The following is a 15378-nucleotide window of genomic DNA, read 5'->3' on the forward strand; positions in this document are numbered from 1 at the left end:
AGAACATAGGAAGAAGGGTTTCCACTTGGAAAAAAAAAAAGGAAAAGAAGAAAAAGATAAATTGAGTCTGTTCAGTCTTGAGAAGACTGAACATACTGCTTCAGTGTTACAATGGTGCTTGCTTTCATGAAACTGTTTTTGAAGGTTCTTGACTTGCAGTGTGTATGCTTTCTTTACCTCCTTGTGAATTCCTCAGGAAATGTCTTAGATGCATGGTGGGCCAATCTATTATTGGCATACAGTAGTAGTCTTTAGTGTTCACAAATTGTCTCACCATGCAAGCAGTGCATGTAAGTTTAAGAAGAAAAAAAGTCAGAGGAAGCAGGTCAGAGGAAGTCCTTTGGAACAGGAAGGAATCAAGAGTACCCGTGGCATTGGCTGACTATTCTGAGTTTACATCCACGAATTATATTATAATATTGGGCCTCAGTAACTCTGTCCCCATTATGAATTAATCTCTGTCAAAAATAGATGGAAGTTTAATAAAATGCAGCAGGCACATGCCCATCTACAGTAGGATCCACACTGAATGCTCTGTCTTGGGGAACCACAATTTCCCTAGGGTAAGTAATGTATTTCCTTTACACTTGTTTTCGGATTGAGAGGAGAGCATCTCTGCCTTTAATCAATATAACAAGAAGTTGCCCATCAACTCATATGTCTTCTGAAAATTGGTAACTTACTGTAATTGTGACCAACTCGATATATTCTTTTATCACTTACAACTCATGTGGAAATGTAGCACTCCTTACATTATGCTCAGATCATAAGCATCTGAGGCAATCAAGTCTTTTAGGCTGTTTTACTGTTACCAGATAAAACAACTAATGTTTCACCTGAGCCTTTCTATTGATTTTCTGAATTTTGACTTCAGACTACTAGCAGAATCTTTTCACATAAAATAGTACAGAAAAAGGAAACTAAGGGCAATAAAGTGTTCTTTATTGACTTGTTTACTCTGTAAAACTGTTCCTGAAAAAATAAAATGTTTTTGACCAACTAAACTGGCATACAATATGGGCAAAGCCAGGCAAACAAAGTTGGGATTATGTCTCCGTTCCCAGAGTGCTTGAATGTAAGCAGAAAGCAAGCTTCAGATTTTCTGATTAATTTAGTGGAAGTTTAGTTTTTTTATATTGAGCAAAAAATATCCTGGGTCTGTTTTTTAGTTCTCTGCTAATAAAAATAATAATAAAACCCCCTTTGTCATGAAAATCAACCTGACCTCTCAGATCTACAGTGCATTTACTGATCTCTTTTGATACAGATAAGCCTGTTTCTTAAAAAAAAAAAACAAACCACCACAACAATTTCTGGTGTTGACTTCCTTTGCCTTTCTTGGGTAGCATACCATCTATGATTACATGGGTGTTGCTAGTATTGGATTCAAAAGGGTTGCAGAGATTTCCTTTCCTTTCTTTCCAAGACCATGAAGTTTATCTAGTAACATGTTTTTAAAAAGGTCCTATCATCATGGTGTCATAAGTGTATAGACAATGAAAGTATCCATCCCACACTTTTGTAATGCAGTCTTGCAAGGGTCTCTCTAAGGTACTGAATGTAGACTTATTCTGAATATTAGGGCAATGTTACTCTTTGTGTTTCTCTTGCCTTGAAAAAGCAGCTATATTAGAAACTGGAATATGGAATTGATTCCTTATATCACTTTCTACATCTTCTTATGTCTAGGTACTGACTCTGATGTGAGTGTGCCTATAAGAGATGTAGATAAGATTGGACTGTTTTGTATCTTGAAATAGATTGGATACTGAACAAACTCATTATGCTCAGAGAACTTGTTTACGCAATCTTGGCATCTTGGTTTTGGACTGAAAAACCTAGCCATGTAGTTAAACTATTTTGTCTTTTGGGGTTCATGTGCGTAAAACATGGGTTTAAAGCAGGTTTGTTTTCTAAGTGACTGCTCAGCTGGCAGCAGGCATATATGAAGTGAGCGAACAGTAGAGAAGGGTCCAAACTCTCCCATCCTTTTAAAGGAGAAAACCATTACTGTTAAGTGAGAGTTCTGAGAGTAAGTGTGCAGATTATATATCATGAACTGTAGTAAAATTTTAAATGGCAAGGCTGTCAGGGAGAGGGAAGATTAGTGGTTCCTCATTGGATTAAATTTGGCTGCTGGATACCAGGGAGGGTCAGTGTCAGGGTGGGAAGTACAGTGCCTCTTACCTGCCCTCTGTGCTGGAGGAGGATGCATGGAGGGGCAGAAACTAACTGGGATGGATCAGAGGCTAAAAATCATGCCAAATTTGGGAGCCAGCTTTTTTTCTCGTCCCCCTCTTCCGTTGTATTTCAGGTGTGTTGGTATTCTTTTTTCAATAACTCATTTGAGTGCCTGAAGGGGTAGCAATGTTGGATATGTCAGAGTTACTAACTCCTTCGTTTCTCTTCCATGCTTTCTCCTCCTGCAAGGAGCGGAAGGTACTTCATCTTCTGCTGTCTTTGCTTCTTAGCGCTTTTAAGTTATTTGTTGATTTCTAGCATTGTGGCAAGTTTGTCTTTTGAATATTTGTTTCACCCTTTGTTTATATATTAAACTATAAATGAACTGGTAGTGTATGCTACAACACTTTAGCCTGTATCTTCTGTGATATTTTTATTTTGTTTTTTAGTTAAAAGAAACCCCAAACAACAAGCCTGACTAATTTTATATTACTTTTCCTCCTGTTTTTGTAGGTTTTCATAGAGCTGAATCACATTAAAAAGTGCAATACTGTGAGAGGAGTCTTTGTCCTGGAGGAATTTGGTAATTACATTATTTTGATATTAGGTCTGTACTCACATGGCAGTAACTCAAATTTCCAGTCTCCAGATTGAGAGTTGCACGGTAGTTTCAGAGATGGGAGAGAAATGTAAAAATTTACACATTTTCATCATATTAAGATTTGTGGCCTAGGTGCTTTTTGTTAATCGACAAATAAGATGTATTTCTGAAGCAAACAAAACAACAGTTAAACTAGGATGTGTGTAGGAATTTTCTTTGGTATCTTCTTTTTTCATCTGAGAAACCGCATTTTTAAGCAGGACTTTAAGTTGATCTTTCTCAGCATACTATGCTTTCATTACGAAGAACTACTGTTAATTGCAAAGTTTCCTCTTTGCTCTCTGTGAAATTTCATTTTTGTTGCATTAAGCAGATGTTTTGTCAGATTGCACTTTATTTATTCTGTGTTTTTTGTTTCAGAGCATGACTGGTAAAGAGTGGAAATGTAAAGGTTAAGGAGAATAGAGAATTTGTGTAGTTTTGGTCAGTTATTGCTATTACATATAATCTGCCTACAGTCTAGATTGGGGAAAATTCTGGGTTACTCTTCAGTGTTAGTGTCAGTCACACTGTACTTAACTATTGTCTGAAAAAAGAGTGACTTCAGATGCAGCTCTCTGGAAGAGTGATCCACATGCTTCCCTTGAAATAGTCCCCAAATGCATATTGGTTTATTCCTCTACTCATCTGTGAGACATATGTCTAGGTCTTAAGCATTTGTATGAAACATTTAAAAAGAAGATAAAATTTACAACATTCTTTCCATAGTAGATCAGCATCCATACTTTAATCATTAATCAAAGTCTAAATCAGCAGCTCCCTTTACCAAGATACTCATTGTTCTTTGGTGCTGTGAATAGAATGTTCTGGCTGAGGGATCCTCTATTAGGAAATTGAGTTTGCTGAAATTAATGTCTTTGTCCGTAATAATGTTGTCTCCTTTCGGTGATACAAAGTTGTAAGGTATTCAATGTTAAGCCTTTCTGACTATTGCAGTTTGCTTGTTGTTTGCCATAAACTAATCTCCCAGAAGACTGGGATTTGAATTTGTGGACAATTTTTTCCCATTTTCAAAAAATGTTGTTCATGGTTCGTATGAACAGATGAGTGTATGTAAACCCTGAAAAACTTCTAATAGTTTAGATGTTCAGAAGGTGTCTGCATTTTATGGTTGTGTATTCCTTTGATACCATCATTTCACCCTGACAGGCATGGTTCATTTTACTGCTTACAGAAATTGCTTAAGATGTAAAAGATTATTGATTAGTTTTACAAAGGTGAGAGTTCAGAAGCCATAAAATTAGCTTGAAGAATGGCTTCAGCTTCTGAAGTCTTTAACTTAAAAGAAATTACTTGGATCAGAAATGAAATTTGGATCATTTTTTTTTGAGAGGTTTTATCTCAAAGTATTTAATAGTTTGTTTATATTGTTATATTGCACAAGAAAGACAGTGTTTGACTTAGTTGTTTCCAGTCAACTTCTATTGATGACACCATAATACAGCATTTATCCCCCAAATAATGACTTTAATTACTGTACGAAAGTAACAAGGCCTATTGCAAAAGCTAGAATTGTAATATGGAACTTCTGAAAGGGTAATTTAAAGAAGTAACTAGAAATAAACCAGGAGTTGGACACTACAAGCAAAAACTGAGAAGTTAAACCAATTAAATTAAAAATACCCTCCTCCGAAAATTGAGGTCACAGACAAGAACAAATTTAAATGTGCTAAATGAGATTTCCAGTTTGCTTATCTAGCAATAAAGAGAAAGAAGAAGGGAAGAAAGATGTTGCAAGGGAGTTAACCTTTCTTCTTGTGCAGAGATGAGAGGCTACCTCAGAGCTGCTTTTTAAATTGTTATAAATTTTTAAATTGTTATAAAAATGAGAAGATATGCCAGTCTGTCCTGTTCAAAAGAAACTAACATGTTAATTTGTTAAGAGCATTCATCAAAAACCTACAGGGACTTCTTAAGAATGAATTTATTTAGATGTGTTAAACATTGTGAACCTTGCAGTCAGATTCATTATAGTAGGAGTATACTGAAGTACGCTCCCCTCTTAGAAAGGTAGAGAGTGGTAAGCATGCATACTCCCGTCTGATGGGAAATACATCAGTACAAGGTTTGTTGATTTGATTTTGCCAAGCATGACTGCTCCAAGTTTAATGATATTGCAGCAGGAACTTAAAGGTCTGTTTGTGTTAACACTGGGTTTAGATGGCAGCATGGAAGTTGGAATTGTGATTTCAGAGCAGGATGCAAGCAGAAGTTCAGGAATTGTTGCCCACAAATGGAAGTGGAGATTTAAGTGAGGAAATGTAAGGCTCTTTCCCCTGGAATTTGAGTTACTGCTGTGTACTTGTGCTTTACTTTCTTGTGGCCCCTTCACTGCCGCTGCTATGAAAACCTTCATTCTCCAGCAGGTAAAGTGATGTCCCCTAAACTCATTCTGTGCTAGCACCATATTTTCATTCACAGGACCAAGGGCTGCAGGATGGTGCCTAATAATTTACTCCCTTCATATGCTTAGTTCAGCAGCATCAGGAATAACTTTTAGTGTTAGAAGAAAAGTACTTCTGCTAATCTCTTAATTTGAGGCATGGGTCTTTTATTTTTCTTGATTTATTTTTTTTTCCTGCTTTTTTCTTTCTATTCTGCAGTACTAGTGCTTTGACTTCTCTGACGCACTCTTTTTACTCTTCCTAACTCAGTCCTCTAGGAGCATTTTCCCTATTGGAAGGACTGTGAAGGAGTACTTTACTTAAAGACAAGGCATTTTACTGACTGTGAAGTGCAGAGACGGTAGTGCCTTGCCTTATGTGCTCTCGTGTTCCCTCTCTTCCTGTTCTCAGTTATGATACAGGATTTTACAGCTTCCCGTCTCTCCTCCCCTCATGGCACAAGGTCCTTACACCTTTCCCTTCCTGCTTTTTGAAGAGTTTATGAACAGTTGTATGTTATCCAGTGGTCAGTGAGACTTACACAGCTGTAAAAGTCCTACCCTATTTGGCTGTGCCTCACTCCCACCTTTATCCCCTGGTGACACGGAGTTAATTTGGAACATCTGGTGCCAACGGGTAAGGTAGCTTGGATGTGCACCTCCTTATCTCCCCAACTCCAGTCACTGAGGCAGTGCAGCCTGGGTGTGCACTTTCCCTGTCTCTCAGTCCTTAATGTAACTGCCAACTCCAAGAGAAGAGAGAATTGAAAAATGAAACAAAAATATTACATTACCTTTTACAATCATATTTTGTACTTTTCAGTAGCTTTTTTCCAAGAATGACAATACCATGACATACAAGAATTAGTAGGCACTGGTTTATATTTAGAGTGCTTTCTCAAACTCAGTCTGCACTGCCTACATTTTGCGCCTTAGAGTGTGACCTGTATCCCTCTCCAGCGTTTAGCCGTGTCATATCATAGTTGAAAAGATGATATCTGCATGGATAGGTTTTGTTGTGGATTTTTCCTAGCTATTCAAACTGAAACTCATCTGCCTCTGTTTCCTTTCTCGTCACTAGTACTATGTGTAATAAAACATTTACCCTTCCTCTGTGAACCTGGTATGGTTTGGTTATGCATAATTTCTGTATTGCTTCTTCTAAATTTTTTTGTTGTGACACAGAAATTCCATGGCAAATTTCAGCTGTTCTTGAAGGGAAGTACTCAAAGTTGGTGTTGGTATTCCACTGATCTTAACATTTTAAATTTGCCATTTGTATTTCTTAGTGTGGTCTTTGTTTTCTCCTGGTGATTTCCCATGGTATCTGTTCAGGTATTTGTAGACCCAAGTGCGGGTCAAAGGCACAGTTCATATGTAGTGCACAGTAATGGAATGGTTACAGCTTGCTTTTCTATGCACAAGAGGACAAAAGGCAAATTTTCTTGGGCTATATTCTGCCTATTTCCTTTCTGTTTGAGGCAGTGCAAGTGAACAAGATGAAGTTTTCTGGATAGTAGGTTTTTTTGTTTTGTTTTTGCTGAGCAACTTAATCTTCTTTATCTATAAAGTCTTCTAGAAATCAACAAGCCTGGCATTTTAAGAATATATGTAAGTGAAATCAGTAATTTATTTTAAGGCAATTTGTTCAAAAGCAATGAACGTTTTCAGTGAGTATGTCAAGTCAATACCATCAAACACATCCTACACAGGAGAAAGAATGTCTTGAGATCTTGAAACAGAACTGAGAAACAGTCTTCCACTTCAGAACATTTTTTCCCTTGGCTTCTTCTTTTGTCTGGATTTCACTTACTACAGTTTCCAACAGTTCTTTTCAGATCTGTTTTTCAGCAGAGAAGGATTCAGACATCCAAAGGATAAAATCTTTGGGAATTGCATACTGACAAATTCCTATGGAATTGTTGGTTTATGTTTTGTGGTAGTAGACATTCCATATATTTTGTCATTTAAGCCTACTTTGTCATTAATTTTACTGTCTAGCAGGAATAAGTAGTAAGAGAAAAGACAGAGTCTCTAAGAACCATCCAATATCTACAAAAAGAGACAGTGAAATATTTTTGTCAAACTGAGTAACTTGTTGTTACAATACCAGTATCTTCAAGGACTTATGTAATGTAAATGAAGAGAAGAAAGAGTATCGCTTAGAACTGAGGGATAGTAAGGTGCCCTGTACCTGCGCCTGCTGTCTGTGTGCATCCCTTCCCTTTCCTATGGGAACATTGTGCTATTTCTTTCCCCTTTTCCTCTTGTATTTTGAACTTTTTGTTTTGTCTCTTGCCCGTCCGGTTTTAGTTCCTGAAACTAAAGAAGTGGTGAGCCACAAGTACAAGACACCAATGGTAAGTCAATTGTGATGCCTTCTGGTAGTTCTTTAGACGGTATATCTTTACATCCTCATGTGGCAAAAATAATTACATTGAGAGTGCAGGATTTGCAATGCTAATACTTCAGTGAAACACCAGCTGCTCCTTTATGATGGTATTTCTTAAGGGGAGACAACAAAACTTGGTGATTGTTGTTTCTGTGAAATTACCGGAACTCACAGATAGTGCAGAAAGCTTAGTCGCTTTTGTTAAGATAAAGATGCAAGGTAGCTGGTTTGGAATGAACTTTAGCACAGCAAGAGCTAGTGCATTTCCTCATGCAAGTGAGCAGTGAGATGAAAGAGAACAGTATAAGTACTGATTCCTGCCATCTGAGTTATTGCTGTGGTTTAGTGTTCAATTTTTTGTAACAGTTTTTGAACACCAGCAATTGATAATGATACTTAGCACTTTTACAAGTAATAGTTCAATGATTGGGCTATGTGCACTATGAGGAAGAAAGAGAAGACAAAGATTATCTTAAGACCTGAAATTTCTTCTGTTATTTTATGTCTGAAGTGCAGTGTGTATACTTGGTGATTGCATGGAAACTCACAGTCCTTCAAGAAGAGAGAAAAATTGCTTGAAGAAACTAGAAATATTTTAGAAACAAAATGCTTATAATATGTGTAACTTAAGAAGCAGATAGCTGTATCTTTTAATGAGAAAATCCAGTTTAATGAAAATTAATTATATCCTACACAAGTGTTTAAGATTGTACTATAATACAACAAAACACGTTATTATGCTTATTACCCTTACAAAGACTATAAATGTCAGTTTACAGGACAAGAACTTTTAAGATCACCAAAATTGCCAGCATTAGAACTAGGATTTAGATATAGAAGTCTCACCTTCACTGAATTGTGCTGCTCGTTGCATGCTAGAGGGTTTTCTGTTCAACAATAGCACACTGAATCAGTTAAAAGCAATAATTGTAAATCTTGCAAATGCTATGTGAAACCCTCTGCTTTAAGGTAGTGACAAAATTGCTTGGTATTCTTCTTATGAAACATGCAATGTTGGGTTGTGGGTTTTTAAAAATTAAATAAAATCCGAAAGAATAAAAAAGTTTGTGTTATCCATGGATTCACTAGTGTTGATTAAAAATTACAAGGATTACCAGGCCTTGTACTTGTTAGCATAAAAATATAAGTTGTGAATAAGGAAAAATCCCACCTTGTCATAAGCTGAGACACAGTATTGGATGTTTAGTCTTTTTAGTTAGTTCTTTCAACCTCCCCCAGAAAATTTCTTGTTACTTCATACAACAGATCAAAAGCAAATATGTAGGGTGTTTTTTCTGAAGCCAGCTGGCCAACTTTCTAGCTTACCATACTGTTCTTAAAAATTGTTAGAATCATACTAACAAGCAACTAAAGTTTTTATCCCAAGGAAGTTTTTTTTAATTTGTTTTAAGGCTTTTCTTTTTTTATCCATTTCAGTTAGAAGGCAGTATGGGACATATTTTCCTGTTATTGTCTGTAGGCAGAGTAGTTGTCCCATGAAGAAAGGCATGCAGCAAAATACAAAATGCACAGTGGATTTTGTAAAACACTAAATCATATTAATTTAATTATCTCCTTTTCTGAATTCCTGTAGGCTCATGAGATCTGCTACTCCGTGCTGTGTCTCTTCTCCTATGTGGCTGCCATTCGTGGAAAAGAGGCAGAAAACAAAAGCAAACCACCTCGACCAGTTTCCAGTTGATCACAATACCAGGAAATACCTACCCTTTGGCATGTTGACGTGCAAAACTCTCATTTTTACTGAAGTTACTGGAGCTCACTTTACTGTCTTCTATGGGAACTTGATTATTTATGTATGACCCTGCAAATCTTTCCCCACAGAAAAACCTAAGACTTCACTGCTCAGTCTCCTTCTGAGTTCATCCTTAGTGGAGTTTTTATATGAGCTGTTAATCAGACAGTTTTGAGCATCAGCATCCAGCTGTGAGTGATCTACTCTGGCCATTTTTTTGGAATTCCTCTTTTCTTGAGATGACTAACAGCTTGTGTTTGGTTGTTTTTTTTTTGTTTCTAATGGTACTTGTTACAGATTAATCACTTAACAAATGCAGGTTTCTGCTTTCAGATTCTCTGGTATGTGCACAGTGGAAGCAGTCTGGTCCTGCATGTTGTTTAAATGTGGTGTTTTTATTGTTTTCCTTCTGTGTTGTTCATTTTTACCCACCAACATTGAGTTCTTGTCACATAGTTCTTCAAACCCTTTGGTAGAGATGAACGATTTATCTACCATAGTCTTAAAATATGATATGACAATTGAAGTTTGGCTATTAAATTGGTCCACCTGTGGAGATGACTCCTCCTCAAGCGAGAAAATAAGTGGAGAAACTTTGAATGCAGTATATTGTGAAAAACCCTGACACCTCATGGATGGTGTGGATTTACAAATGGGAGTTCAGGTAACATTTGTAGATAGCCCAGCAGTAGAGTTAACAGATGCGTATAATCAGTACCTAAAGAAGTTAATCACAGGGATTAGAAAATTAATAAGGACAATTAAAACTTGGAAATATTATTGGCAGAAGCACATGGCAGACCCACGTCTTTTTGGGTTTGTAACTATACACAAGATATTTCTATAGCGATCTGAAGAATGTGTTCAGAAGCCTAAAGGATTATGCTGCCCCCAATTTTTTTAAGCTATTGCTTTTTTCTAATCTGTACCTGTATATCAAGGAAACTTGCAAATACTGTGTTAATATATAATGGAACTCCCACAGTTAAAACTATCCATCACATTCCTTAATTTAAGTAGGCCGAATATTAATGTTTTTTGCATTGTGTTTTTGTTTATGAACTGTAGGACACTTGTCTGGAAAGCTCTTAGGATGCTGCAGGAGACTGGAGAAAATAATGTTACATGTCAAATACCTGGAAAGATGCTCTGATACAAACTGATGTATTGTATGTTTTGACATAGAGTTCTGAGTAAATGCACCCAGAAATAACCCTGTTTTGACTTGGTCAGGGTGTCTACCATTTTGAATGAAATACACTAGTAATGGCTGAGGAAATGATGTAAATATTATAGTACCACATCTATTTATAGAAACTGTACAGCTGTCTGAATGTGAAAATAAAATGTCATTCAACCAGCAACTGGTTTTCATCCTCCTGTGCTTTTGTCTTGATGCAACTTATTCTGAAGTTAATGTTAAGTTAATGAAGTTAATATACAAAATACATTATACATATATATGAAATAATGAAAAAGATACATTTCCTTCCACATAAACAGTTGAAACTTGTTTTTGTTCTATCATAACACCCATGTAATTTGTCTTTAAAAAAAAGTCAGAAAAACATGAATAGGGAAAACAGACACATCTGAAATATATATTTTTTTGCATACATGCAAATAGAAGCAAAAAGTAAAGGGTTTTTCATCCTTTCCTTAACACAAAGGTAAAACTGAAATTTGCAAGCCCTGAAATGAGCCTGTTTTGTATTTAATTGATTTTATTTTCTCGTCTGAGACTGTAATTTTTCTTATAGCAGTATCTGAATTTTTAGCAATTGTATTATTCTTGATACTACTACATTACAAGTACATTTAAGACTGAAATCAGTTTGGTCTACAACAGATATTCTGTTTACTGTGATACTGGATCCCACTTAAGTAAAAAATATTAATTTTTAAATTGTAAATATTATGTTAGCAGGCCTACTTACATATTCAAGCCAGTTAATTTAAAATATAAGGGGAAGATTAGACTTTAAAATAATTAAATACACAGCATCACTTACTATATACAGCTCCTTTTTTTCCCCTGTAGAAGCTGTATTTTTGCAAGTGTATTTTTCTGTGACTTAACATCATAAATACATAAAGTGCTGTATGCTCTAAACTGCTGAGAAACTTCAGTCCACAGTAAGACTTTTAAAGGGCCTGATAATAAAAATGGTCCTCTGTCCCTTTTGACAGATTTTTTTTTAAAGAACAGGTGTGGCTAAATAGTTACAGTGCTTGATGTTCAACAGCAAGGAAGAATCAGTAATAACTTCAGACACTGTGCTTCTGCTCTTTAGGTGAGAGCAACTGACTTGGCTTTAAAATTGAAGACATTTTTGAAATGTACAAAATCTTTCTTGTACTTGATGATGGTGACTTGGCAGGTGTTCTGCTAAATGTATGTATGTAGCATATTCATCTGAGACAAAGGCATGCTGTGCGGTGTTTCCACTACTAAATACACAGTGCTGTTCTCTGGATGCCAAATGCAGATCTGGAGGTTGGATTTAAAATTAGTCCAAAAGCATAAGCCTTCTCGAATGCAGTATTCCATCCTTTCCATCTTCACTTCATCACTCCTAAGCATTGAGAGGTACATAAACCTTACTTTTAATGAAAAAATAATAATGAATGATTTGCATGTGTTTTGTCACATCCCACTTATTTTGATCTTTAGGTAGGAATTTCTTAGCAGCAATAAGAACTTAGAGGCTTCTAAACTTAGGCTTCTAAACCTTCCAGAACCTAATAGAAGACTAAGTGAGTGTAAGTGGTAATAATAGTGATAGAAGATTCTTTAACAAAATTAATAATCCTTCAATTTTTACCACTAGGAGGAGCCTGTGTCTTAGCTTTTAAGTATTTCAGGATGACAAGCTTTTGATTTTAACACTTGTGATACTTCCAAGGCACTTACACAAATACGACAAAGATTCATGAACTTGCCTTAAAATTTAAGGTTTTGCTTATCCTGAACAAGTTTATTTTTCTGCTACAGTTCCTTGTTGAACTTAGTTTTCAAAATGACTGTTGTTTTCTGCAAACACTGGCGTTTGTGACTCGTCTGCCTGGCAGTGTAACCATCGTTACTAATTTATCTATGAAAGTCGGAAGATGTTGCCTCTGAGGTGAGATCTTCTTTCTGTGAGAAAAATGGTTTCTGATCAACTCTGACTTCAGTGGTATTAAGGAACTCTAAGTCACTGCTCTTAAACAAGCCAGGCTTTGGTGAAAAATATCTCCTAGCTCCTAAAGAAGCGGGAGTTATGACCAAGCACCAGAAGCTTTGTGTCGAGGACCTTGCCAGACAAAAGGCAGTGCCAAAGAGCCTTTTGCTCTTCCACAAGTCACAGTTCAGCCAGAGACCCCTGCTTCTCACAAGGGCAAGACATTTCCAAACAGTTGAATGGAATTACTTTGCTTCTGCTAGCAGGAGTGGCTTCATGCACAGCCCTACCCTGTAACACTCTTGTAAGATGTTCAGTGTGAGCAACAGCTTTGAGGTCCTACATCCATTCCCAGTATGGCTCTTTCACTAAAATAGCAGAAATGGGATCATGCTTTATATAACAGTGGGTATGTGACGCCCTCCGTCCAACACTGTATCTGAGGGTTTAAAAGCTTGATGTTGCTGACAGATAAGGTTTGAGTGCAGTTGAGTACAAGCCAGACTTAGAGAGGACCTCTTCAGGCAGATTTTGGGCTCAGATATTATAAAAGCTTGACACTTATACTGACGTTAGGAAATTTGTTACTTTTCTGTTTATATGTGCTTGGTATAATTGTAAGTTAAGTTAATTTTCTGTTTACTTGTGTACAATGTTTTGAAACTTATGCAGCATAGTAGTTCTAGCATTGACTAATTTTGTTTTAAAGCATCAGTCCAATGGAGAATCATATATACAACAGCCAAGGGAAAACAGTCCTGCTACTATTTGCAACAGTTACTATAGCAATAAACATGGGTCAGAAACCTGCATAGAAATAGAAATCCCCTTCTCCCAAAATAACTATGCACAAAAAGGAACAAATGGTGGCAGGAAAAACACCAGTAAAACTCTTAACAGTTGCTTCCTTCAAGTATATGAAAACTCTAGTTCGGTATTGCCATTCCTTCCACTCTTTTTTACCTTTTCAGTTTCTCTTATTAACTCCAGTGAGTGTCAGTCTATCCATAGTGCTCTGGGTCTCAAAGTGTTTTATTCTTCCCTTTTTACCGCTCTACTTGGATTCCTCACCATTTCCTCACAGTTTCTTGGCCTACACTTTCTGCAGCCAGTCAGGCTCAGTTCTGTACCTCAATTTCTGATCAAATGTCTCCATCTGTTTCCCTTAGTGTTTTTGCATACATTCTTCTCACCTCTCTGATGATTATCTTCCACCCTCTTTGCCCAGTTTGCATCTATGCTCTTTTCTGGTCTCCAGCTCAACCAGTCCCTGCCCCCTTCTAGTAATAGTCATCTTCCTCTCTCCTGTTCTTACCAAGCTCTCTGCTATCTTCTTTCAACCCTCCGCCTCATTTCACTCTTACTCCCTTTGCATTTAAATAAACTTATTTTTGGTGGAGTGGTGATGCATAAGAGAAAATATCATGCTTTTAAAATACATAGCACTGTTAGGCCCCCTTACACCAGTGAAAAAAGAACAACTCCTGTTTCCAGGTTGCAATTTTTGACTTTCCAATTATCAAAATCTAGTGGAGATATATATATATATATATATATATATATTTTTTTTTTTTTTTTTTTTTTTAAGGCACCATATACATGAACTGACCTACAAAGCAGAAGAAAAGCTTGGATTTTGAGCCATTCTTTTTGCTGGGTTTGGTATAGGAAAACTAGCAGTAAACAACAAAACTGTAATTGAGAGTTATATAGATCTGGATTACTGGATTATTAGCATTATGACAGATATCAAGCAAATGCGACCTTACAGAAGGTTAAATTACATTAATGCAAACCCTGGGTTCATATATTTGTGTCCCACAATATATACTTCCAAGCAAAACAACAAAAGCTATGTATGATATTCTTTACGTTTGTTAAATACACCATAATGAATATAAGATCAAATTCAGACATTTATCCATGGTGAAGATGAAAAATGGAGCATGCTTACCACTTATTTTTTTTCACCTTATATCAATTTCTATACGTTTTCATATCCACTGATATTTTATATATATATTGGATGAGTCCTTTTGTTGGATTATTTGTCTTCTGTAAAGCTATCCTAATACAGAATTATGACTGAAACATGTACATAGCTGTAACAGTTATCTGTGGTTCTATGGCTGCTTATTGTCAACCTTTCTGTCTGGCATGGAAAGCAGATGGTAGACTATTTTTTCCATATCAGGACCTAATAAATGCAACTGCTCTTATCTGCTTTTTTTAAACTTTCACCAGTTCAGCCTGTTATAAGATGTGCTGCTTATGCAGGCTGCTGTGTGGACACTGCCCAAAGACAAGTAAAGGGTATCTCACTGACAGCTTTTGTTTCCCTAAAATAGAGCTCTGTGCCTGGGAAGCACTTGAAAGGTATCAGTGGGGCTATTTTTAATCTCAGCACCCTGTTCTTAAAAATTCATTCGTAAGGAGACAGGAATGGCTTGTATTTCTAAACCTACTACAAGATGATATGTTACTGGCAAACCTCTCTCCTAAACATATATAAGGATTTTATTTCAAATAAATTCTGTGATAAAAGCAACAGAAATGACTTTTTCCGACTTCCAGAAACCTGTTTTCCCTTGCTGCTCTCATTTGAATGATTAAATTAAGGAAAAAATGCTATCAGTATTTTTCAGAGTTTTTATTCATTGCACTCAATTATAGATCTCCCCTGGAATAGCCAGCACAATAATTCTTTCTTAAAAGTAATTACACCTACAGGTAAGGTATGCTGAAGCTATTTTATACGTGTCTTGCCTGCATTGAAAAGCTTTGTTATAATATATGGGAACCTCTTGACCTCTCACTGTGATTTTCAATAAGTAGAATTTAATT

The 15378-nt window shown here is 36.3% G+C and overlaps 1 protein-coding gene across 37 annotated transcripts in view; it reads left to right on the forward strand.

The window, feature by feature from the left end:
• The window catches only part of MADD (MAP kinase activating death domain), a 74265-nt gene extending 63531 nt beyond the window's left edge, over positions 1-10734 (forward strand). For 34 of the 37 annotated variants that reach the window (XM_065065919.1, XM_065065932.1, XM_065065946.1 and 31 more), the window contains 3 exons: positions 2695-2764; positions 7539-7585; positions 9212-10734. In XM_065065919.1, coding sequence (XP_064921991.1) covers positions 2695-2764; positions 7539-7585; positions 9212-9319 — 225 coding nt within the window. In that variant the 3' untranslated portion in view covers positions 9320-10734. The remainder of the gene's footprint in view (positions 1-2694; positions 2765-7538; positions 7586-9211) is intronic. The other 3 variants (XM_065065939.1, XM_065065950.1, XM_065065951.1) reach the window with 1 other exon arrangement.
• Positions 10735-15378: the final 4644 nt, after the last annotated feature.

This window comes from Columba livia, chromosome 5 (assembly GCF_036013475.1).
Source record: "Columba livia isolate bColLiv1 breed racing homer chromosome 5, bColLiv1.pat.W.v2, whole genome shotgun sequence".
Lineage (NCBI taxonomy): Eukaryota > Metazoa > Chordata > Aves > Columbiformes > Columbidae > Columba > Columba livia.